The sequence below is a fragment of the Lethenteron reissneri genome, chromosome 9 (genome assembly GCF_015708825.2).
Source record: "Lethenteron reissneri isolate LAM-NWPU_2019-01 chromosome 9, ASM1570882v1, whole genome shotgun sequence".
Classification (NCBI taxonomy): domain Eukaryota; kingdom Metazoa; phylum Chordata; class Hyperoartia; order Petromyzontiformes; family Petromyzontidae; genus Lethenteron; species Lethenteron reissneri.
The window spans coordinates 13,537,466-13,563,512 of record NC_083787.1 but is presented as its reverse complement, the minus strand read 5'-3'; the positions used below and the strand labels follow the sequence as shown (position 1 = coordinate 13,563,512).

At 55.4% G+C, this 26,047-nt stretch overlaps 1 protein-coding gene across 11 annotated transcripts in view; it reads right to left on the bottom strand.

Moving 5' to 3' along the window:
- ZFHX3 (zinc finger homeobox 3) overlaps positions 1-26,047 on the bottom strand; it is a 247,930-nt gene that overhangs the window by 102,098 nt on the left and 119,785 nt on the right. For 10 of the 11 annotated variants that reach the window (XM_061548417.1, XM_061548414.1, XM_061548420.1 and 7 more), the window contains one exon: positions 371-3,264. In XM_061548417.1, coding sequence (XP_061404401.1) covers positions 371-3,218 — 2,848 coding nt within the window. In that variant the 5' untranslated portion in view covers positions 3,219-3,264. Of the gene's footprint in view, positions 1-370; positions 3,265-6,860; positions 6,943-26,047 lie in introns of those variants that run through there. The other variant, XM_061548418.1, reaches the window with a different exon arrangement.

Sequence of the window (26,047 nt, the reverse complement as noted above, 5' to 3'; positions counted from 1 at the left end):
CTGCCACCACTCAGCCCGAACCTGCAAATGCTCATAATTATTTATTTACAGCTCCGCAGATGTAATGGTTGAACCATCGCCGCTTAGGAGAAACGTGTGTGTGTGTGCGCGCTCCGCAACCACAGTTTTCCTTTTGCGACCAAGCCAGATTTAACAAAATTGGCCAAACTACCCAAGCGGCGCCGCGGCCCCTCTCACTTCTGCTCGTTTACGTGTTAAGTTCGAGGATGAGGTTCCACGTGTTTAGTGGGGGGGGGGGGGGGGGGGGGGGGGGGGGGGGGGGGGTGGGGGAGCGTGTGAACGGAGGGAGGGGGGTGAAGGGAGGCCGGGGTGTTTGGTTCGTGGACGGTGCTCGCGACGCCGTCCGTACCCAGCGTGGGCGCGAGGGCGCCACCCGTCGAGTTGGGGTCGATCTGGAAGCCGGAGAGCAGCAGCTGCTGTTGCTGCGCATCGCTCAGCCCCCCCTCCAGCTTGAGGCGCTCGGGGACGCCGGCCCCGTGCGACGCCGCCGCCACCGCCGCCGCCAGGTAGTACTGGTAGAGCTCCGCCTCAGTGGGTGTGCTCAGCATGCCGCCCGCCAGCCCCGCCAGCCCCAGCTGCTGCAGCCCGTGCTGCTGCTGTTGCTGCTGCTGTTGCTGCTGGTGGTGGTGGTGGTGCTGCAGCGTCTTCATGCTCTGCTGCAGCAGCAGCAGGTTGTGCGCGTGCTTCTCGCTCGTCATGTGGATGCGGAGGTTGCGCGCCACGTTTGTCTCGTAGTCGCACACCTCGCAGCGCCACACGGGCTTCTGCTGCTGCGGCCGGGCCTTGGGTGCCGCCGCCGCCGCCACCGCCGACGGGGGGCCCGCGCCGATCCCGTTGTTGCCGCCCCCTCCGCCGCCTCCGCCGCCGACGCCCAGGCCGAGGCCCAGGCCGCCCGGCGCCGTGCTCGGCAGGTGGTGCCCGTACGCGGCCTGGTCGGCCGAGACGGGCCCGCCGTTCTGCAAGCTCTGCATGTTGTTGAGGTGCTTGTCGGACTGCATGTGGATGCTCAGGTTGCCCTTGGTGGTGGTGGAGTAGTTGCAGACGTCGCAGCGGAAGGGCTTGTAGCCACACGTGTAGCTCTCGCCGCGCGCCAACCGCGGGTGCGCCTGCCCCGACGTGCAGAAGTTGCAAACGTCGCCCGGCTCGGGGTGCTTCTCCTTCATGTGGGCCTCTAGCGTCTGCTGGTACTTGTAGTGCCAGTTGCACTTGGGGCACTTGAGCGTCTTGCAGGAGTTGCGCGACTGCATGGCCGCCGACAGGTGTCCCCCGAGCGCAAGCGCCGTGTGGCTCAGGAGGAAGTCGCATTTCGGCGACTCGCGGTCGCTCTCTGGGGTGTAGTCGCCCTCCCTCGCCAGGCAGGGCGGTGTCGACCCCAGCATCCGGTGAGGCCGACACAGCGCCATCTCGACCGCCGTGGCCACCTCGCCCTGGTCGACGTCGGTGTCTCTCAGGGCGCCGTCGGGCAACCCGTCGGCCTTGCCGTCAGAGAAGTCGCCGCGCTTTTGAGCGGCGTATTCCGCGTTCAGCTCCGAGCTGCCCGCGGCGTTATCAGAGAGAATCGATAAGGAGTTAAACGAGGGACCCTTTGGAGAGGAGTTGAGCGCTTGAGGCAGGAAAGAAGTTTGAGAAATGCTTTGGTTTGTAAGACTCGAGAGTTCGTTGCTGCTCGCGCTGTCCCACAGCCCGAGGCGAGCGCCGTCGCCGCTGTCGTCGTCGCCGTCGTCCTCGTCAAACTCGTTGGCGTAGAGCTCGTCGCCGAATTCTTCTTCCTCCACGTCCGTGGGCTCGGACTTGATGGGGACTTTGGCTGCCGCCGCCGCGGGTCCGTCGGCGGGCTTCTCCTCGCCCTCCTCCCCGGCGACAGCATCGGCGCCGCCCAGCTGCCCCAGCGACGCCGAGGGAGCGGTCTGGCCCCGCGAGAATTTTACCAAACCCCCAAGGTTCATCAGAGCGTTCGACCCCCACTGCTGCTTCGCAGGAGGGGCGGTCTGCTCCGTCATCTTTGGATTGCACTTACCACTTCCCTTCGCCAAGCACTGGCCGGCCTGCAGGCCCTCCATGCCGGGCACGTGGACGCCGCTGAACACGCCATAAAAATTTGGTCTTGGACCTTCGAGGTTTGCCGTTGAGGTTATCGTCGCCTGTTGAAAGCTTGCAGTTTTTGGTTCTAGAAAGCTGATCAGGGGCTCCCTGTCCTTGCCTATGCCCTGGATGATGGCCGACACGTTCTTGCTGGCAAGCAGCCTCCGCTCCTCGTCGATGAGCGTCATTTGGTGGTCGTGGGCGGCGTGCGTCGCGAAGGAGCGCACGTAGCCGAAGGACAGCTTGCACAGGAAGCACATGAGGATGGGCTTCCGCTTGCCGTACAGGGCGCAGCCGTCGAATTTGGTGAGGTCTACGGAGGTGGTGGGAACATCTTTGGCTGTGCAGGAGTTTTTGGCTGAGCCGTCGCTGTTGAGATACTCGTCCGCTTCGTCCTTGTGCCGGACGTCGAAGACGCGGAAGCTGTGCAGCACGGGGCCGAGCCCCGGCACCAGCACTGAGGTATTTGGGAACGTCGCCTGGTCCACGCTGAACCGCCGCGCCAGCGACGACGCGATGTGAAAGGTGCTCACAATCTGCGGGTGCGCCGAGTCTCTGGCCTTCGAGTTCACGTTTAAAGCTTGCTGGAACGCGCCCCCGGCGCCGCCGCCGCCGCCGCCGCCCTCCCCCCCCTTGCAGAGCTCCTTGTCCTTCTCGACGATATAGGCCGAACCGTCGGGGTGGTAGACGATGTCACCCGTCAGGTTCTCCACGTCGCTGTCGTCCTCGGCCTCGCTCACCTCGCTCTCCTCGTCGCGCAGCAGGGGGGGGAACGCGCCGGGGCAGTGGTGCTCCATGTACGACTGTAAACTCGGGAATGAGGTGGAGCATTGCTTACAGCGGATATCTTTGGCAGAGGAAACAAAGGTGGAAGAAGCAGCAGCGGCCGCGTCGGGTAGGGGCCCGGAGCCGTGGCAGGGCGCGGCGAGGCCGCGGAGCAGCGAGGGATCGCTCAGCCGCTGGGCCTCGCTGCCGGCGGCACGAGCCTCAGAGAGGGGGGAAGAGGAGGCGTCCAGGGCTTCGGCGGCGAGCACGGCCGTCTGCTCGTACAACAGCGAGGGAGCGGGCAGCCCATCCTCGTGCCCCGAGACGCTGGGGGAGTCACACGCTTCCATGGCAACGTGTTCCCGGGGATTTCATTTCATCCGGCTGATCAGGGACCTGCGGCACAAGGTGAGAATTAGGTTTAAGGGCCAGGAAACGCGATGCTTAAGATGCAATTTGCACATAGACACGCTAAGTTTTTGTGGGGTCTTTTTTTTATCGTACTTTTTTTTAGGGGGGGGGGCGGGGGGGGGTGGCGGAGCGCGGGGGCAGGGGGATAACGTTGCACAATTGTGTTGCAGTCCGACGCAAACGAAAGCTCCCATTGCAAATCGATGGACGATCCATCGCGACGCGACCAACCGGCGGCGGCGGCGGTGGCCGGCGGCCGGCTTCAATAGTAAAGGAAAACAAACGGCGGTCAATGTAAAATCAATGCCGCGAGCAACGTTTCATCAAAAGGGACGATTTAACTTAGAGCAGTGGCGCAAAAAAAAACTTCACCGATCAATCGTGACTAAATTGTGTCGTGTCCGTGCGCTTTTGGCAGAGGTTCTGTAACATTCGTGTTTTCAAAAGAGGAAAAGAGAAAAAAAACGCTACAAGCATTACAGTGCGCAGTACTTTCACAGCAATTACCGCTCACGGGAGACGGTGCAGGATCAATGCAGACAATTAGCTCTCCGAACCCCTACATTCAGTTTCGGGCGCCCATTAACTGAAGTGCATACGGGAAGCCAGGCTAACGGCCTTCAGAAACAATTTTCAGTTTGTTTACCAGCATCCTATTGGTCCCCGATGAATATGCAATCACGGTGAGGAGCCCATCAAGCGCGCTCCGCTGCCGCCGCCGCCGCCAAGATGCGCGCAAAGGATGCCTGAAGGTCAGACCATTACTCCCTCGTCCGAGCATTACATGCCAGGCAGGCTGGAAGGTTGACCGCATCATCAGTATGAATGAATATTTAACATTTAACCCGACACATGGCCCCCGTATGCAAGCAATCCCCCAACAAGCCATGAGGAAGTGCCTGCTCGGTATAAACACCGACAAAGACAAACATCTCCTGCCCCCACCCCCCGCGTGGCCTACTGCTGGGGAAAGGGCGGTTAGCGAGCGCCTATAATGGCCGGCTCGGCACACGGTAGGCCGTTGTCATCAGCGCCACGCTCGGCTGCTTTAGTCTCCCCACGTTCTGATTTCTACGCATCAAACCGGGACATCTTTTAAGGCCAAGTCAACCTAGGACAGACCCAAGACCAGTCCGGATATTCGCCACTGATGTTAGCTGTGGCCAGGATTCGAGTTCAAATGAGTGCAGTGCTCTAACCACGATACTACCACTCCCTATATAACCACACACACGCATGCATGTCATAAATATCCACCCTAAATGATACACTGAAATAAACCACTTATTACAAATGTGCAGCTCTTTGTCAATCCATCACTGGATAGAGGCCTTCTCAACACCACATCGGCGCGTGGCGGTTGTTTGACCGTACTTCACCACTCGGTGCGAATTGTTTATGGAGGTGCCCAGGGTGAGATCAGATATCACTCGACGTTAGCCATGGCCCGGAAACAAACTCGGGTCACTGGGTTCACGGTGTAACACAGCAACTATTGCACCACCACGCCTAATTAGACAATGAATATCCCTACCTAACAGGTATGCAAATGCACAGTTATTTCCCGGGAGAGTGACGGTGCAGTGGCTTGCACACCACGCTTTCAAAGCCCAGTGACCGAGTTGGATTCCCAGCCACAGGTAAACATCAGCGGCACAGGGAGGAGCGTCTCCGTCCCACCGCCACCCTCGCCAAGCCGCGCTGACCAGCGTGGTGAAGTGTACTCCTCTCGCAACCCTCATAAGCTGACACGGCTTGGGAAAGCCTCCGTCTAAAGTCAATTGAATTTTTTTTTCTAAATTATGATTTTTAAAATGTACAAACACGCACAGTAAAATCGCTCGTTTAAGGCGGGTGATGCGTTCCTTGGAAGTGCCTCATTAAGCGAAGAGAGTGTTCAAAGCGAAGAATTACTGTACAAGACCGAATCACATTTGCACTATAAAAATCTGCCTGCAGTCCATGCCACGGAGGGACAAAGCACTGAGATGAGGGCACAACGACGCCGTGCAATGTTTCGTTCCTCGTACCGCATCACTCTGCTGCTCAACCAGGCAGCTCGAGAAAGTAGTTCGTCATCGACCGCTCAGAGACCGCGTTACGACGAAGCGTGTTCCCGCGTCGTGCAAAAAGCGTTCCCGAATAAAAGAACCGTGCTGAAGCGTGAGAAAGCGTCAAGTGAGGACTTCTGTACGTAAAAATGTGCACCGACTCATAAGGAAAGAAGAGTTCAGAGTTCAGGGCTCCTGTCCTGGAGGCTTGTATGGAATGGGAAGGCTGAGATGAGGATGCACGAAGGGCGGCACTCGCGACTTTGGCGACGTTCTCTACGGTTGAGAACCCCCTCACAGTTCCCCTCGCTCACATCCCGCACCTCAAATATCAACCACCCCCGAGCCCGACTCTACCCCAATACCACCTGTAGCACAGACACAGATCCCCTTCCCGTGCAGCTGCACGGACGGCTGTTACTGTCAGCGAGCCACTAGCGAGGCTGGCACAGCGACGAAAGGGTGGCCGCGTGAGCCATCGCCACGCCTGGCCAATGTTTTTCCTGCCGAGTGCCGATGTCTGCACGTTTGCACCGGCTACTCGTTCGAGGCCCAAGTCGATCTAGCTAGCGGAGGCCCAGCACCGGCACAGGTGAGTCGTCACTGATGCTAGCCGTGGCCGCGAATTGAACTCGCATTGCTGGCATCGTAGAGCAGAGCGCTAGCCACGCAACTGCTCCCCACGAAGACAAAGATCCCCCATATAGCCTGAACAGACTGTTGGGGCAAGTGCTGTTAGCGAGCACCTATGAAGGCTGGAACGGCACACGAGGGGGTGGGTGGCCAGCACCACGCCTGGCTGCCTTTGTCTCCCTAGTGGAGATGTCTATACACCATATTAGGTACTCATTTGAGGCTGAGTCGACCTAGAGGAGGCCCAGGACCGGTTCAGATAATCGTCACTGGTGTTCGCCATGAGTGGGAATCGAACTCGGGTCGCCAGGTTTGTAGCATAGCGAGCTAACAGCTACACTGCCGCTCCCCATACACACACACACGCGCGGGTACATGCACATGCATACATATGCGATATCACATGCTAAATTTCAAAACACAACATGCAATTTTTACAACATTTGTTAAAATGCTATTTATTTTTTTCGATTTGTTTAAAATAAAAATTTTCATGTTATATATATGTTTTACATCACGTATTAACCACGTTCCAATTGTCATCGTTATGCCATGGAGGTGGATTTTATCATTTCAGTATAGTACAACACTGCCGAGGACAACATCTGCGCTGCTTTAGCGTCCCGCACGGATGGGCGAGCGTTGCGAGGCGTGCGCTGGCAATCGTGAGGAGTTTCCGGCTTCCACGAAGCCGTGCGCGCACTGCTCCAATCGTAGTTTACACCTTCGCCAGCACATAAACGCCAGGTGTGATTGTCACAATGAAAAATAATACAAATTAATAGTAATAATAATAAAATGTTACATGCTTGCAGCACGCACAACGATGCAGAAATGCGCAAACGCGGCCTTTGCTAGAGCCGATGGAGAGGGCGGCGACGCTGTTCGGAGACGCACCACGCTTGTCGAAAAGAGAGCCGGGCGCTGGGACAGATGGGGAACGACGGAGAGGCGCCCCATAGACAACCAAGCGCCATTCCTCGGGCTCACGTCGTTTGCGTGGGAGTCGGTTATTTCGCTGTTCGTGAAAATGACACAAGGACGCAAAGGTTACCTTGCCGGTGGAGTGAGCAAAAGTGTACAAAAGTTAGAAATATAGCACGAATAAATAATGCGAACAAGATGGAGAAAATTTTATTTTAAATTATTTTTAACAGAATTGTGACAATCTAATTGCATGTATGGGTTGGGTGTGAACTGCTCCAAGCCTAGCAAAGGGACCACCATAGCAACACCAGGGTGGCACCACGGCACAGCAATCGAGTGTGCAGGCGGTGCAACTGCACCAAGGTCCTCAGACCGAAGGGGCCCAGGCACCGAGCTATGAAGAGGAGTTGAGGGGGCGTGGGGAGGAAATTGGCCAGGTGTAGGCCCCATTTAATCCTTGCACCAGGGCTCATGCCAACCACACCATGCCACTGCATGTTGGCACCACAGGGGCGTCACTGTGGCCGCCGTGCTCGTTGAGTTTTTCGCAGCAGCAGATTTCAATACACGAGCGAGGGAATAAATCCAGCGCTGCCTGTTAGAGCCACTAACCAACCATGAAGCTCAGGGCTTCATAAAAGAGCCAATTATAACACAAGGAAAAGGGGAGGGCCCAAGACTGGCTCTGTCTTTGAACTTTCCAAGCGGCTGCTTTGGAAGCCGGGCTAAGCAGTGGGGAGGGATTAGGGGATCTGTTGCTCCGAAGTTCTGGTTGCTCTCACCTTTGTCTGACACACTTTTGCAAAACAGCCGATTCACCTGGCATGCGTTTAACGACCTCCAATCTGCACCAAGGCGCTATGCCGACGCAGGCCAAATTAACCCTGCCCTGCCCGCCTGCCTCTTCATTCAGAGCCCCCCCCCCCCCACCCCTCTGGGCAAAACTCACAGCCTTGGTAGGGGTAGGTGAGTGGGGTGTGGGTGGGGTGGTCTGCGACTGAAAAGGGGGGCGCAAGTGACGCATTAACTAATGGGCAATTCACTTAACACAATTTTAATTTATGACAGACGCTGACGCAGTGAATATACACAGGACGCTTATGCATATATTCATTGGGTGCACATACATCAAACATATCGTGACTGGGGGACTCATCATTGCTGCTGCTGCCAGCCAGAGCCCAAACAAAACCCCACCCCCCACGGGAGCTTTTATGCTGCTGAGTGGCAGTGCCCTGGTTGGATTCCCTCCTGGGGTCTGGACAGATGACATCGCCATGGAAGGATGGTATAATCGTTATGGGTACGCGTGGTTATAGAGATATGAAATAAGAACGCACTACTATTAAGGCCCAGAGAGCGAGCAGGAGAGAGATCTTTGAGAAGGGGGCTTTGCAATCAGGACTGCAGTAAATGACACTTCAATTTCCTGGGAATTAAATATTAACACGTTTAGTGTGTAACTTTAATCATTGATGAGAGTCAAGTTAATTATGCCAGAGGCACGGATTCAGTAATGCAACATTGGAATGAGTCTAAAAAAGCATGAAATCTTAATCATTCCCTAATTACTGTGGAGACAGGCACATTTATCTGCACTTTCAATAATTCAACACAAACAGCTTGTGCATTACAAAATGGCCGAGATGACAACTTGCACCCGAGATTGTCTGTAATGGATCCTGCGTGCGATCAGAACTTTAAAGTGCTTCAGTCACGCGGCGGCACTGCCGGCGGGCGACACATACAAAGCGCTCACCGATTCTGAAAACTGCTGCTCCGAGCACAACGCATCTGATCCCATTAATCGGAGCATTAAAAATAAACACCGCACATCGGTATTGTCCGCAAACATTGTTGTGCAAACAGCTAAACATGGACGGCGATAGCTTAGGACGAACACCGCCCTCGCGATCCACTTCATTCATCCCAGGAATGCGAGCCGTCAGTGGTTCGGCAACGCCGCCCGCGCCGCTACTCACCCGGCGATCGCGCCTTCAGAAGCGTCACCGTGGCTCTCGGCAAAAGCCACGCTCCGCAGCTGTGACGCGAAATTTGGCAACGGATCTTGCCCTCCGTCGCGATCGCATGTAATAAGTTCGCAAAAAATTACAAGCGCCCGCCCGCCCTCCACCACCACCGCACCTTCCGCTCCACACCACGGACCTCTTCCCCCCCCTCACCGCCCCCCCTCCCAAATAATAAAAAAATCGTGCGAGGCGGTTTTGGTTTAGCCGGCAGCTTCTGTGCGCGCGCTCCCTGGCACGGCGACAACACAAACACGGGGGCATAATCCCTCGGCTGCTGATTTAGCGGGGGCCCCAGCGGCCGCTGCGCCGCGCGCTAATCCAGCTGCTGACAGACAGCGAGAGCTCGCACGCCGCCGCTGCCGGGCTTCATCCGGCCGCGGCGAGCACGCGGGGCCCCTCCGCCACGACACCGCACGCGGCGTGCTCGTCACCGCCCCCCCCCTTACTGCCGCCCCGCTTCGCCAACCGCCGCGTTTGCGCCGCTCCTCCTCCGCTGCCCTCCGCGTCGTCGGCAAAGGAGGAGGAGCGGTACGTGCTGTCAATTAAACAAGAACTCTTGGCCGCGCGCGTCCCGGGGCGCCCGGTGGCGGGCGTGTGCTCGCCGAGGCCCGGGCGCGGTCGCTGCCTTTCCACGGGCCGTCACGCCCGGCGCAGTCGCGCCCAGAGGAAACGTTAGCCCCAAGCCACCGTCGCGGGGACGTGGGGAAGTAAAGGTGACGTAGCGGCGGCGGCAGTGAGCAGCGGCGGCAGTGAGCGCCGACGGAGTTCGATAACTTCCCAGCAAGAGAGACAGGTGGGACGGGACGGGCGGCAAGTGGACCCGTCCCCCTCCTCAGCAGGCGAGCGCCCGGAGCGGAGCGGCCTCTGACGGGTTTGCGGACGTCGGCTCGAGACCACGTCCAAATCGCCTTGGCCCTCGTGTGTCATTTCGGAGACCTTCCGTTATTGTTTACACGCAGAAATTAAAAGAAAATCAGCAGAGGTCATTATTAATAATAATTATAAGTGCGAGCGATAAGGACAAGCCAAACTTCGCTTCCTCGGTCTAGTCAGGCTCAGCCGTGTGACCGACATCCGAAGGTCCTTCACGCTTCTGAACCAAACTCAATGCGGGGGTCGACAGATCTCAAATCAAAAGGGCTGCGGAGCCAGAACACTTGAAAAATAGCCTCGAATGGTCTGTTACGTAGGAGAAGATGAGAAGGAGCAAAAGACATACAAATGGAGGGCTCTCAACCAATCCTGGCTATGAATTTACGACACCCACTCGCGTTAAAATGGCTTAACTTGAAAAAAACGTTGCCCGTTTCAGCGCGACCTGTGGAACGCGCTTACATTACCCGCTCTCCGTGTTTAGAGATTCTGTTGCGGTGCGCATTGCACTCAGCGGTTTCACGGAGCATCCCGTCGCCTTTGAAGCACATTTCCCAAGTTAGGACGCGCCCGCTCGCTCTCGCTCGCACGCTCGACGTTCGTTGCTCAAGCAATAAAACAAAACACGTGTCCCGTTTGGTTTGACGTACGGAGGAGACTGCAGCCCTGGCTCACGGGTCAGCACTGCTGGCCGGTTAAAGGGAGACAGTCGCATGCTTGCCTAAGTGGGCCCATTAACTGCAGTTGACATTTTTCGCTTGACCCTTCCCAAAGCGAACGGTGGATTTCTCTCCCCCCACCTCCAATCTCTCTCTCTCTTGTCTCAGCCATGGCCCCGACGTTCCGACAGCCGCCCAACGTTCACGCCGGTGCCGAGGGGACGCGCCGCCCAGCAATGAGTTTCAGTCTCCCGAGGGTGCCCCCCCCCCCCCCGGAACCGAAGCCGTATTTGAGCGGCTGCCGCCCCCTCTCCCGCGCGGCGTGCTCTTAGCGGGAGCCACGAGCGCGACGAGAAAAATGGGCAGCAAGTATCGTGCGTCCTTCTCTTGTGGAGGGCCTCCACCGCCCCCCCTCTTTTGAAATAAACAACTGACAGAGGTGCCTCGCAGCCGAGGTGACTGAGAGGCGAGCAAACAAAGGGAGTAATGCCCTAACTTTACTTAAGTTTTTTGCAGCCATTAGGACAAAGAAGCAGTCACGAACGGCAGTAATAAGATGAGGTCCCCCTCCCTGACAATGAGGGGGTGGCGAGCGGGGGGGTGGGAGGCCGATAAGACGGGGGGCCCCCCCTCGACAATAGGGGGAGGCCGATAGTCCTTTGTGCTGCCCAGGGCGCGGGACTCAGAGTGATTAAGCAGCGTGTGAGCCGATGAAGGGGAAGGGATATATGAAAGGCATACCAGGGCCCGCCATTCAGCAAAGCGCCTGCAGAAGACAAAGCTGCGAAGGAGGGGTTCGAATTCTCTCCATCTGCTGGCAAATTACTGCGGCCCGAATCACGCTCGGCGCGAGCTGAGCAGGGTGGGGGACAGGGGAGCGGCGACGGCACGGGGTCGGGGTGGGGGGAGAAGAGGCCGGCGTGAAGAGACAACACGCCGGAAGAGAGACGGAGGAGGTGCTCGCGCGGTGCGAGCCGAACACAAACCGTGGCGTCCTCAAAACAGGCGGACCTCTGAAGTTTTTTCCTCCGCCGTGAAATAAAATCGTCCAGAAATCATATCGTGTTGCCACGGATGTCATTACTGCCGGGCTTTGATCTGCCCCGCGCGCGCACAGCCCTCCATCAACATGTCGGAGCACGTTAACCAAAGACAAAGGGGAAGCTCAGCGTGAAAATTTCAGATGTGTTTAATCCGGCCAAGGAGCTGAAAGGGACCCTCGGCGGCGGAGGGATAGGCTCGCTGTTTATTTACTTCCCAGTGCTGGGAAATAATCCATCAAAGTGGTGCCGAAGCTTAAGACAAAGCTTCGCTTCCTTTTGAGCCAGTCAACAATGGGCTCATTAAAATTCAGTTAATATGGCAACGGCAGATACGCTCCAAGTATTCCTAAAGTACTTTGAAGTCGGCGTTTGGCTGGCGGCCGGGCATTGCTCGCGCCGCTAACGCGACCCCGAAGCAAATTATGAGAAACTGCAGTGACTCAAAAAATAAATCAGATGTAAACATATTGTTGTGACCCGGACACGCGAGTGAAAAAATAGGCCGTGCAAAAAACTTCTCAAAGTGTACATTACACGGGGGCAAGGGTGCAGCACTAATGGGCGTCACGTGTGTCTCCCGAGTCCCCACCAATAATCCAGATGCGAGTTACATGGCAGCGGAAAAAATAAGCGTAATGAATAAACAGATTCTGTTTCCCCAGGGGGAAGAAAAAATATCAATTTAGTCCATCAGCCTATCAGCCTTCTAGGTTCGACGCCTTCCAGCCATTTGTTGAAGTGGCCACATTGTTACCAAACTATTTCCCACACAACCCACAAATGGCAGCAAATGATGTGTTTTGTTTGGGCACGGCGATACGAACGCGCAACGTTCGCAAACGAGAATGGAAACGAAAAAGCTGGAAAATTGTGCAAAAGAAGCTTTGAGACGTACACGCTGGGAATTACCTTGGGGAAGAGACAAGAGAGGAGACAGAGCGGATTGGATTAAACGCTCGCGAGTTAACACAGCGTACCGACTGTCAAACGCGAGTGGGGCTTGGGCGGCACACGTGTCGTGGCCGGGGATGACCACCTGGTGGTGGGGGCTCGCGGCAAGAGTGGCAGCCGAAGAGAAGGACACGTGCCGGACAGGGCGTCCTCGGCAGAGGTGGAGCGGTAAAAATCAACCCTAGTGCCGGAATTACGTGGACTGTTGAATCAACGGACTCGGAACGATTGTCGACGACTCGAGGAAACCTTCATCCGGCAGTGAGTTGATCGTGAAGATGGCGATCGTGGTTGATCGTGAAGATGGCGATCGTGGTTGATCGTGAAGATGGCGATCGTGGTTGATCGTGAAGATGGCGATCGTGGTTGATCGTGAAGATGGCGATCGTGGTTGATCGTGAAGATGGCGATCGTGGTTGATCGTGAAGATGGCGATCGTGGTTGATCGTGAAGATGGCGATCGTGGTTGATCGTGAAGATGGCGATCGTGGTTGATCGTGAAGATGGCGATCGTGGTTGATCGTGAAGATGGCGATCGTGGTTGATCGTGAAGATGGCGATCGTGGTTGATCGTGAAGATGGCGATCGTGGTTGATCGTGAAGATGGCGATCGTGGTTGATCGTGAAGATGGCGATCGTGGTTGATCGTGAAGATGGCGATCGTGGTTGATCGTGAAGATGGCGATCGTGGTTGATCGTGAAGATGGCGATCGTGGTTGATCGTGAAGATGGCCATCGTGGTTGATCGTGAAGATGGCCATCGTGGTTGATCGTGAAGATGGCCATCGTGGTTGATCGTGAAGATGGCGATCGTGGTTGATCGTGAAGATGGCGATCGTGGTTGATCGTGAAGATGGCGATCGTGGTTGATCGTGAAGATGGCGATCGTGGTTGATCGTGAAGATGGCGATCGTGGTTGATCGTGAAGATGGCGATCGTGGTTGATCGTGAAGATGGCGATCGTGGTTGATCGTGAAGATGGCGATCGTGGTTGATCGTGAAGATGGCGATCGTGGTTGATCGTGAAGATGGCGATCGTGGTTGATCGTGAAGATGGCGATCGTGGTTGATCGTGAAGATGGCGATCGTGGTTGATCGTGAAGATGGCGATCGTGGTTGATCGTGAAGATGGCGATCGTGGTTGATCGTGAAGATGGCGATCGTGGTTGATCGTGAAGATGGCGATCGTGGTTGATCGTGAAGATGGCGATCGTGGTTGATCGTGAAGATGGCGATCGTGGTTGATCGTGAAGATGGCGATCGTGGTTGATCGTGAAGATGGCGATCGTGGTTGATCGTGAAGATGGCGATCGTGGTTGATCGTGAAGATGGCGATCGTGGTTGATCGTGAAGATGGCGATCGTGGTTGATCGTGAAGATGGCGATCGTGGTTGATCGTGAAGATGGCGATCGTGGTTGATCGTGAAGATGGCGATCGTGGTTGATCGTGAAGATGGCGATCGTGGTTGATCGTGAAGATGGCGATCGTGGTTGATCGTGAAGATGGCGATCGTGGTTGATCGTGAAGATGGCGATCGTGGTTGATCGTGAAGATGGCGATCGTGGTTGATCGTGAAGATGGCGATCGTGGTTGATCGTGAAGATGGCGATCGTGGTTGATCGTGAAGATGGCGATCGTGGTTGATCGTGAAGATGGCGATCGTGGTTGATCGTGAAGATGGCGATCGTGGTTGATCGTGAAGATGGCGATCGTGTTGATCGTGAAGATGGCGATCGTGGTTGATCGTGAAGATGGCGATCGTGGTTGATCGTGAAGATGGCGATCGTGGTTGATCGTGAAGATGGCGATCGTGGTTGATCGTGAAGATGGCGATCGTGGTTGATCGTGAAGATGGCGATCGTGGTTGATCGTGAAGATGGCGATCGTGGTTGATCGTGAAGATGGCGATCGTGGTTGATCGTGAAGATGGCGATCGTGGTTGATCGTGAAGATGGCGATCGTGGTTGATCGTGAAGATGGCGATCGTGGTTGATCGTGAAGATGGCGATCGTGGTGATCGTGAAGATGGCGATCGTGGTTGATCGTGAAGATGGCGATCGTGGTTGATCGTGAAGATGGCGATCGTGGTTGATCGTGAAGATGGCGATCGTGGTTGATCGTGAAGATGGCGATCGTGGTTGATCGTGAAGATGGCGATCGTGGTTGATCGTGAAGATGGCGATCGTGGTTGATCGTGAAGATGGCGATCGTGGTGATCGTGAAGATGGCGATCGTGGTTGATCGTGAAGATGGCGATCGTGGTTGATCGTGAAGATGGCGATCGTGGTTGATCGTGAAGATGGCGATCGTGGTTGATCGTGAAGATGGCGATCGTGGTTGATCGTGAAGATGGCGATCGTGGTTGATCGTGAAGATGGCGATCGTGGTTGATCGTGAAGATGGCGATCGTGGTTGATCGTGAAGATGGCGATCGTGGTTGATCGTGAAGATGGCGATCGTGGTTGATCGTGAAGATGGCGATCGTGGTTGATCGTGAAGATGGCGATCGTGGTTGATCGTGAAGATGGCGATCGTGGTTGATCGTGAAGATGGCGATCGTGGTTGATCGTGAAGATGGCGATCGTGGTTGATCGTGAAGATGGCGATCGTGGTTGATCGTGAAGATGGCGATCGTGGTTGATCGTGAAGATGGCGATCGTGGTTGATCGTGAAGATGGCGATCGTGGTTGATCGTGAAGATGGCGATCGTGGTTGATCGTGAAGATGGCGATCGTGGTTGATCGTGAAGATGGCGATCGTGGTTGATCGTGAAGATGGCGATCGTGGTTGATCGTGAAGATGGCGATCGTGGTTGATCGTGAAGATGGCGATCGTGGTTGATCGTGAAGATGGCGATCGTGGTTGATCGTGAAGATGGCGATCGTGGTTGATCGTGAAGATGGCGATCGTGGTTGATCGTGAAGATGGCGATCGTGGTTGATCGTGAAGATGGCGATCGTGGTTGATCGTGAAGATGGCGATCGTGGTTGATCGTGAAGATGGCGATCGTGGTTGATCGTGAAGATGGCGATCGTGGTTGATCGTGAAGATGGCGATCGTGGTTGATCGTGAAGATGGCGATCGTGGTTGATCGTGAAGATGGCGATCGTGGTTGATCGTGAAGATGGCGATCGTGGTTGATCGTGAAGATGGCGATCGTGGTTGATCGTGAAGATGGCGATCGTGGTTGATCGTGAAGATGGCGATCGTGGTTGATCGTGAAGATGGCGATCGTGGTTGATCGTGAAGATGGCGATCGTGGTTGATCGTGAAGATGGCGATCGTGGTTGATCGTGAAGATGGCGATCGTGGTTGATCGTGAAGATGGCGATCGTGGTTGATCGTGAAGATGGCGATCGTGGTTGATCGTGAAGATGGCGATCGTGGTTGATCGTGAAGATGGCGATCGTGGTTGATCGTGAAGATGGCGATCGTGGTTGATCGTGAAGATGGCGATCGTGGTTGATCGTGAAGATGGCGATCGTGGTTGATCGTGAAGATGGCGATCGTGGTTGATCGTGAAGATGGCGATCGTGGTTGATCGTGAAGATGGCGATCGTGGTTGATCGTGAAGATGGCGATCGTGGTTGATCGTGAAGATGGCGATCGTGGTTGATCGTGAAGATGGCGATCGTGGTTGATCGTGAAGATGGCGATCGTGGTTGATCGTGAAGATGGCGATCGTGGTTGATCGTGAAGATGGCGATCGTGGTTGATCGTGAAGATGGCGATCGTGGTTGATCGTGAAGATGGCGATCGTGGTTGATCGTGAAGATGGCGATCGTGGTTGATCGTGAAGATGGCGATCGTGGTTGATCGTGAAGATGGCGATCGTGGTTGATCGTGAAGATGGCGATCGTGGTTGATCGTGAAGATGGCGATCGTGGTTGATCGTGAAGATGGCGATCGTGGTTGATCGTGAAGATGGCGATCGTGGTTGATCGTGAAGATGGCGATCGTGGTTGATCGTGAAGATGGCGATCGTGGTTGATCGTGAAGATGGCGATCGTGGTTGATCGTGAAGATGGCGATCGTGGTTGATCGTGAAGATGGCGATCGTGGTTGATCGTGAAGATGGCGATCGTGGTTGATCGTGAAGATGGCGATCGTGGTTGATCGTGAAGATGGCGATCGTGGTTGATCGTGAAGATGGCGATCGTGGTTGATCGTGAAGATGGCGATCGTGGTTGATCGTGAAGATGGCGATCGTGGTTTATAGTGAAGATGGCGATCCTGGTTGATCGTGAAGATGGCGATCCTGGTTGATCGTGAAGATGGCGATCCTCGTTGATAGTGAAGATGGCGATCCTCGTTGATAGTGAAGATGGCGATCGTGGTTGATCGTGAAGATGGCGATCGTGGTTGATCGTGAAGATGGCGATCGTGGTTGATCGTGAAGATGGCGATCGTGGTTGATCGTGAAGATGGCGATCGTGGTTGATCGTGAAGATGGCGATCGTGGTTGATCGTGAAGATGGCGATCGTGGTTGATCGTGAAGATGGCGATCGTGGTTGATCGTGAAGATGGCGATCGTGGTTGATCGTGAAGATGGCGATCGTGGTTGATCGTGAAGATGGCGATCGTGGTTGATCGTGAAGATGGCGATCGTGGTTGATCGTGAAGATGGCGATCGTGGTTGATCGTGAAGATGGCGATCCTCGTTGATCGTGAAGTTGGCGATCCTCGCTGATCGTGAAGATGGCGATCCTCGTTGATCGTGAAGTTGGTGATCGTGGTTTATAATGAAGATGGTGATCCTGGTTGATCGTGAAGATGGTGATCGTGGTTGATCGTGAAGATGGTGATCCTCGTTGATCGTGAAGATGGTGATCGTGGTTGATCGTGAAGATGGTGATCGTGGTTTATAATGAAGATGGTGATCCTGGTTGATCGTGAAGATGATCGTGGTTGATCGTGAAGATGGTGATCCTCGTTGATCGTGAAGATGGTGATCCTCGTTGATCGTGAAGATGGTGATCCTCGTTGATCATGAAGATGGTGATCGTGGTTTATAATGAAGATGGTGATTCTGGTTGATCGTGAAGATGGTGACGTGCAGCCTTCGCGTGCATTTCTCGGCGAGTGCCAGCATCAGCCGCCGCGAACACCACCCCCGATCACACGTGTGTGCCAACACGTGCCAATCCCGTGCCACGGACGGTTACTGGGCCTGCTTCCCATCTTACCCCCATCCCCAACCCTGCACCTGTGCGTGGGAGTGCCCCAAAACCCAGTGCCTCCCACTCAGCGCCACCGGGGGAAATCAACACAATTACACAAACAAGCAAACCTCCTGCCAATAATACGTTAAGTAAATAAAAATAATAACAAAACGTAAAATAATAAAATCTCCGTACACTGTCACGTTAATTAGTCGTGGGATGGAGCGGTGGCGCAGCAGTTGGCACACTTGTACTATGAACCTGGCGACCCAAGATTGATTACAGTGGCGAGTGATGTCTACCTGCTGCAACCTGCACTCACCGGCGTGGCGAAGTATGGTTAAATAACTCCCAAGACGGATATACGGCATTAGAAAACAGGCGTTTAGAGTATTTGGCTGATGTGCATTGCCCCATGATAATCACCTTCGTTTAGCTATCAATTGTGTTCAGGTCGCTTCTGAAAGAGCTATAGAGCTCAGTGGGCCTTACGTGGAAAATACTAATATAGTGATACATCGTTAAGGTGGCCTTCATCCAGCTGTGGATTTACAAAGTGGATGAACATTGGTTAAGGGGCATAGATAAGCAGACAGCGTGCTGCTCGTAGCAGACATCGCAGCTATTGCGATTTTCACCTGAAGACGAACTCTTGCGTTGCGTTCGAAACGTCGTGATTTATTTGATTTTATTTCTACCTACGTGACTTTACCGAAAGAACCAAAGAGTACGGATTCCTGCAGTGACGAAAGCTTCAAATCAAGATTGAGCATAGATAAATATGGACGAGCCATAAGGACAGCTCAACGCTGCAAGAGTAAAGGTGTACAAGAGACGTGCGCTCTCGGCTTGCCTGTCACGCCAAGACACCTCGCACAGGCCCCGAGTGCTAAACGCAAGACAATGTGCATGGCATCTACATGTACCCGCACACCAATGCGCTGCACAAAAACAGCAGGCGACATTTTTTTTAAAGGCGAAAGATGCAATCAAGTCATAGCCAAGGTAGAACATAAATTATTTTCGCTTGCACTTGAACAGGGGGCAGGTAGTCGACAGCACGGGTGGCAGGGGGCGAAACAAACAACCGAAACATACGGCCACTTTCACACCACTCACTCCTCTTACAAGCCACATGCACCACGTGCGAAAGGGCACGCGCACCCACCCACCCACTCACCCCTCCTCCTCGTCCCCCTCTCATCGCTGCGGTGCCCCTGCAGGGCACCGCCTCACGGAGTGTGCTCGCGCAGCTCGCTCCGCGCCCGAACGCTCGCGTCCACCCGCGTGCGTCCACCCGCGTGCGGCGCCGGGGTCTCACGCGCTACCCGCCCCGCCGCGGCCACGGCAGTGTCCGCCCCCTCGCCGAGTGCCGGAGAGCGCTGAGCGAGCGCCAGAGAGCCGAGCCCGGCACGCGTGCGTGAGTGAGTGCGTGTGCGCGAGTAGGTGAGTGTGTTCAAGTGTGTGTTCAAGTGAGTGTAAATGTGTGAGTGTGCGAGTGCGTTTAGGCGTGCCAGTTTGCGTGTCTTTGCGTGCGAGTGTCCGAGTGAGCGGTGGCCCGGCGAGCGTTGCGTATGTTGTGCATGTGAACGTGTGGGAGCACTGTACACGTGTGTGTATGTGTGTCAGTACACGTGTGTGTGCGTCAGTACATGAGAGTGGGTTTCAGTGATAGGAATGCGACTCGAAATTCCCGTTCACAGCTAACACCGCTGACGATTATCTGAACCGGTACTGGGCCTCCCCTAGGTCGACTCAGCCTCAAATTAGTACCTGGTGTAAACATCGCCACTAGGGAGACAAAAGCGGTCGGGCGTGGTGCTAGGCACCCACCCCCTCGTGTGCGGTGCCGCCTTAATTAGGTGCTCGCTAACAGCACTTTCCCCAACGGTCTGTGAAGGCTACACGGGGGGATCTTTGTCTTTGTAAGTGCATGTGCGTGTGAATGAATGTGTGTGTGTGTGAGTGCATGTGCGTGTGAATGAATGTGTGTGTGTGTAAGTGCATGTGCGTGTGAATGAATGTGTGTGTGTGTAAGTGCATGTGAATGAATGTGTGTGTGTGTAAGTGCATGTGCGTGTGAATGAATGTGTGTGTGTGTGAGCGCATGCGCGTGCGTGTACTCGACTCACGCCCGCTCACGTGCGCTCACGTAGGGGGGCGGAGGGAGCTGGAGGAGGAGGGGGGGCAGTTTAACGCACGCATCATCGCTCACTCTCGGGCATAAATAAACGGAGGCCACCGCTCCCAGTCGCAAAAGCACATCGCGGGGGTTAAATGTCAGCAATCCACCTCGGCTGGCACATTCAAACGACTGAAAATGTTGAACTTATGGCCCCCGAATTCAATTAATCACCGCGCCGCGTTTGAAACAAGCGGCGTCCAGGATTTACCGCTCGCGCCCGCAACACAAAGACGTCGCGGAGTCGCCCGTGTTAACACGGAGAGAACATTTCGTCAATTAATAAATCCCAGCGTACATGCGCACCGCCGCCAGGCCGCTTCCAATCTAGAGCGGCGGGGGCTGCACATTTGAGTGGAGATTCGAGCCAAAAATGCCGAGAATCAAAGCGCGCAGACGGCGGATTGGTTCGGCCGATCGTCAACTGCCTCCACGAGCAAATATGAAACCCCCATGAGTGGGCGCAATCTTCCATGAGAGCTATAAACAATAACACCTGCTTGCTGACGCGGCTAAACGCCTAAATGACAACAACAATGAATGTTCCCGACACCTCTCGACCAACGGATGTATATTTTAGACATCGTTAATAAAAGATACATGAAAGTGGCAATCGTGTGTGTTGTTTACATGTGATGCTTGTGTTTGACCTAAATAATAATGATAATCATTCTGCGAGCGAGACGTCGAGTTGTTTCGCCGCTGCCGTAGCCATGAACGGCGTTTGTTGGTTGTGGTGGGTGGCCATGCAGAGCCACGCACGGCCACGCAGAACCCCTGCAAGACCAGAGACCGCACGGGTGGAAAGTTCTGCCCAGTGATTAAAGCTGCCCTCGTCAAAGACACGCACCGCTTGCATTTCTTACAACATTTGGACAAACACCTCGCAGACTTTTGCTAAAATAAAACAACCCAACATTATCTTCGCGCTCAGAAAATGTGTCCAGGCCAGATTTCAGCTCTCGTACGTCGTCCAACGCGACTGAAAGGATGAAGCAGCTTAGAGTGGAACCTTGGAGTTGCCGATTTCTCTACATTTTACAGAAGTCACGTTGTTTTACGTCAGCTAATCGTCGTACTTGTTCACACGGCGTCCCTGCACTACAAACGTGGATAATAAATAAGAAATACCGCGCGGTTAACCTGCACATTGCGACATTCGTCATAAAAGCAGTCCGCTAAAAAAAACAGCCAATAACACGGAACCACCAAAAACTATGCTGCTCTGCCAGCTCCCCCACCTCCCCACTCCCACACAAAGACAAATATCCCCCGTGCAGCCTTCACCAGCTATTGGGGCAAGTATTGCGAAGCGAACACCGACGAAAGCCGGCCTGCCGCAAGAGGTAATGATGCAGCCGAAAACCACGCTCGAACACCTTAAAAACTCCCCAATGTCGATGTTGACACACACGCCAGGTATTAATTTAAGGCCGAGCCAGCCAAGGGAGTGGCCCGGAGAGATACTTCAGCGCGGATGTTTACCGTGAGCGGGAATCGGAAGAGAGGGTCACCTGGCTCGCTGTGCAGTGCACTAAGCACGCCAGGGCTGCTCGTAAGTTCCTGCAGACCCGGGGCAGAATACCACGGTGCAGCCCTCTTATTCAGAAGCGACGAAAATACTGACCCGCTAAGGGCTCCTCGTTTGTGCAAGGCCTTGAACAAATTGCCCCCGTTCCTATGAGCAGGCCTGCTGACCACTAACACCACCACTCCCACCACAAACACACACACAAGGGGCTACAGGGGTCCTTTAAAAGCCACGACAAGATTCACATGGTGAGGGGAGGAGTGAGTGAGGGAGCGAGGGAGGGTGGGGGTGGAGCGAGGGAGGGGGAGGAGGGAGGCGTCGGGTGCAGGATACGCAGGGGTCCCCGGTGGGGGTGGCATTACCTGCCGCCCGCGCAGAGAAGCCCCCATTGTGCCATGGCCAAGTTGGCGCGAGGACAGCGCCGGTCTCTGACGGCACCGCGTGGCTTCCCCTCCTCGGGACAGGCCCAGCGTTCACCTCGGCCCTTACCCGCGTAGACTCCGCCTGTGCCGCCTTGCGCCGCTTGCGCCTAGCCCGGCTATCCCCGGCGGCAGGGAAATGCCACCGGTGAAAATGCCACCGGAGAAAATCCCTTCGACCTCTTGTGCGCGAGCGCCAACTCCAAATGCCCGGTGGGGTTTTTTTTGGCACCGGGTGAAAAAAAAGAATAATGGGCCGACGAGTGTGCATCGTGACTGGCTATTTGAAGGTTTCGTTTCACGCGCAATCCCAGAGCGATGAAGAGCTCTCGGGTGGAGCCGCTTGTGGTGTTCCGCCGAACGTTTTTGAGCAATGACGCAGCCAAATATTCATTACCTTGGTTTGTCCATTGGGGTTTGCCTATGGCAGTAATTGTAACCGTGGCTTTTATTTTTTTGGAATTGACCAAATGCACCGAGTTATAAGGTCAAAGTGGCTTGCTGCTCAAACAAAGCTTCATGTGAAGCATTGATGAGTTATCTGCGGTTTCCAGCCAGAACTCCACATTTCTATGGCAGGGGCTAGTTTATCCACAGGACGACCGCTGTTGACTTTCCCACAGAGTGGGTTTGCTCATTTTCTTAACCCATGGTAGGCAGTCAACTCCTAATCAGGAGTTGAACTCAAAACCGTGAGATTGCGGAGACATCAAACCCGAACAACCATAACAAGACAGCAGCAGGGAGTATGCTGCTGGATTAAAGATCACCTACCTTCCTGACCACATAAACAATAAGAGACTTTCCTCTGCATTGTTTACGTTTTCCGCACAACCACAGTTTGCACGTCCGGGCTTCAGAGCATTACAGGGAGCGAGTGTGTGGTTATCGCGCGGCATTGTTGATTCAGATAACTCATTCCATCTCCAACAGTCAGGAAACTAAGATGTTTCTCACATCCTGGCCCCGTGGCAAGGTTCTGTTATTGCGGGTGGGAGTGGACGAACGGAGCGTGGATCAGTGGTGGTGGTGGCGGGGATGGGTGGCGGGATCAGTGCTGGTGTGGGGGCGACCGCTGGCAGGGCAGACATGGAAAAATATTTTACAATTAGCCGAGTGGAGCCCGGACTGAGCCAGCCAACGCAGGAGACAATGGGCGAGTGAGTCAGCTTGATCGCTGGGCCTGTCCCAACACCACCACCGCCGCCGCCTCCTCCACCCATTTAGAGCACGAGACCAGCGGAGCCACCCCCCCACCACCACCACCCAGCGCACACGCACGGCGCGGGGCGCCATCGCTCCGCGCGCCCCGGTTTGCGCCCCATGAAAGCCCTCGTTTGTCTGGAGCCTGAAAGTTCATCCTTCTTATTAAACTCATTTCCAGTAATTGAAGTCAGCGCGGTTATTGTCAGAATTCCGGGGGATTAAGGTTTGGTTTTACAACAAACCCTGCAATTACTCCCCGGCACAATGTGCCACCGCCGCCACCGCCACCGCCGCTCCCTCCAGCGCGGCGCTACGGTTCCCGGCCCACGCATCGCCCTGCAACAGAAGCCGCTCCCCCCCCCACCGCCGTAATTATCGGCCCCGTGCCCAAAACACTGACGAGACAAATAATAATAATAAAAAGTCTCACGGTGAAGGGTAAGAGCTGAAATTAAAATGCAAGTTTTAATTGTATTAATTTAATTAAACTACAGCTTTAACAAAGTCACACCGCCGCGAGGTTTTGATGGGGGCGCGAGGAGGATGAGACTGGAGCGTGACGAGGATTCACGAGTGCGACGACGACGATGATGCTCTTTAAGAAGCGGGTTCCATGTCACTTGTACCACCTCATCGTGGCCCAACTTCCTCATCCTTCACCTCTGCATGTACGGTGTCACAGCCTGGCGGTTCGTGTCACCGGAGTACCCCACTACGTAGGCTTCCGATTACTGCCATAAAAAGCAACAGAGTGGGACAGAGCACTTGCACAACTACCGGGATTCCAACTTGAACTTTCGTCCACGCCGTCCCGAGGAACACCGAGGATGCCCCCCCCCCTCCCCTCGGGGCCTCGCCACCCGACGTCTCGTGCCCAGTTTTACACTCCCACACTCGCTGGGGGCAACCCCCACCACCACTCCTCCCCGTGCTGGCGAGTGCTTCAATTGCTTTACAAGTGAACAGGGTGGCTCTTACAAGTGCCAGAGGACACATCAAAGGCATGGGCAGCCCAGCCATATGGATGGGGGGTAGCGGGGGTGGGCTGTGCGAGTGGGAGGAGCGTAGCGGGAGAGGGCCAGGAGGAAGGGGGCTGATTGATCGCGCTAAATGCGACTCTGCCAACTCGGTGTAAACCCCCAGCGGCTTGCGAGGGTGCTTTTAAATCAGACAGATTTGACTGGGCGATAAGGCGGCGGTGTTGGGATGAGGAAATCATTTTTAGACTCTCGCTTTAGTTTCCCCCCCCCCCAATTTTTCCCCCACAAGTGCCCAATTTAGTGCTGCAAATGGCCCAAATTACCCGACTTTTTAAATCCGCGGGATTTCACAAAGAGGTGAGCGAAACGCCAAGGCTGGATTTCGTGGATTTGCGCGGCTGCTGCCACCACCGCGGCCTGGCCACGCTCCAGCGCCAGGACGGGCACCCGACGCGGGGCCCTCTCCCGCGACAGTAGAACGCGAGCGACACGGCGAGCCTCACAAGTCGCCAAAATCTGCGTCATGAAAACTCGACGCTGCGCCGGAGTAGTTCGCGATCGCGTCGCTGCGCGCCGTTGTCGCCGTCGCCGTCGCTGCCGCCAGCCGCCTCCCCCTCTTCCTCGCCAGCCGCGAGCGCTCGCACAAACGCCCCAAAGCGAGAAAGGGCACCCCCCCGCCCTCCCGGCCATAAACAAAGACAACGAGCCCATCACAAGTTTTTTTGGTTAGATCGCGTAAATATAAGTGTGTCGTCAAACCCGTCACCACCCGACACAGCCAATTAGTAAAGACAACGGGTGTACAGCCGATGATACAAAAAAAAAACAAGCGCAAGCCGCCGCCTGCGCACAGCAGCCGCGCTCAAAAAGTGGTGACAGCGACAAAAGAAGGCGGAATAGGAAATAAATCGGCCCTTGTGAACGCAGCTCGCAGGTCGCCCCCCACCCTCTCCTCGAGGGGCCCTGCCCGACGCTGCTCGGGACACAGAATCCCACAACTGTGCGGGTGACATCCGAGCCACGGCCATGTCACTTCGGGCCAGTGACAGATCGGGCCGCGGGAAAAGGCGGCGTGGTAACCCGACACCCGCACTGTACGGGGGACGCCGCGGTGTGGGAGCCCCGCGAGAGAACGGAGCGGGGCGGTCCCTCAGCCCCTCGGCCCCTCGGCCCCTCGGCCCCGCGGCCCCTCGGTCCCTCGGCCCCGCGGCCCCTCGGTCCCTCGGCCCCGCGGCCCCTCCTTCCTGCCTTAGCCACTCTTTTACATTTTACCTGAGCGCTATCGGAGCAGCCCGGGACCTTTTCAAGTGGCCGGGGTCAAGTTATCCTGATCTTTGCGTTGGAAAATGATTGACCGGTAAAACGCGTCACGCGCCCGCGTGGTGCCCGGGCCCGCCGCTTGGCCGCCAGCCCAGCGCGCCGCAAGCGAACGCCGCGTTCGCCGCAACAATTTTGGGTCCTTAACCTGCACGCAACCCCCTCTTCCACCCCCATGCGACATTCACGTGCCGCTCCGTGTATATAATAAGAATATATTTATTTTATCTCATTAGGGAAAGATCGGCTGGGGACTGCTCCTTTTAAAAAACGGCGCCCCTCCCCCCCAAGTCAACCAGCTGCACAATTGACAGGAAAAACAAGCGATAAACAAAATCATCTGGGTCGGAGGAAACGACGCAGCAGAGACTTTAAATGAAACAATGAATCCGTTGGATTTGTGTTTTTTTTCTTCGACTCAGAGCTGCTCGCTTTTTGACCCACAGAAGCCTGTCGCAGTGACAGGCCGCTCGCTCCTCCTGCCCTCCCCCCTCATCCGTCCCCCTTCCTTCCTGACCCTCGTGTCCCCTCCGCACGGAAGGCAGCAGCACGGCGACGGCGTCAACGCTCAACGCCGCCGCGGCGCGGGAGGTTTCAGCGGTCGTTGCTGCACGTTTTTCGAGTCGTTGGTCACGATGCCCAACGTTTCACCGCATGCGCCCGGAGCTTCTTCCACGAGATACTCTCAGCACACGGAGGAAACTTCGGACACCGTGCCGGCCGACAACAAGTGGCACATCCTGAAAACAAAATCGGGGAATTGTCGAGGGCCCCGCGCGACGCCGCTCGCCACAGCGACAGA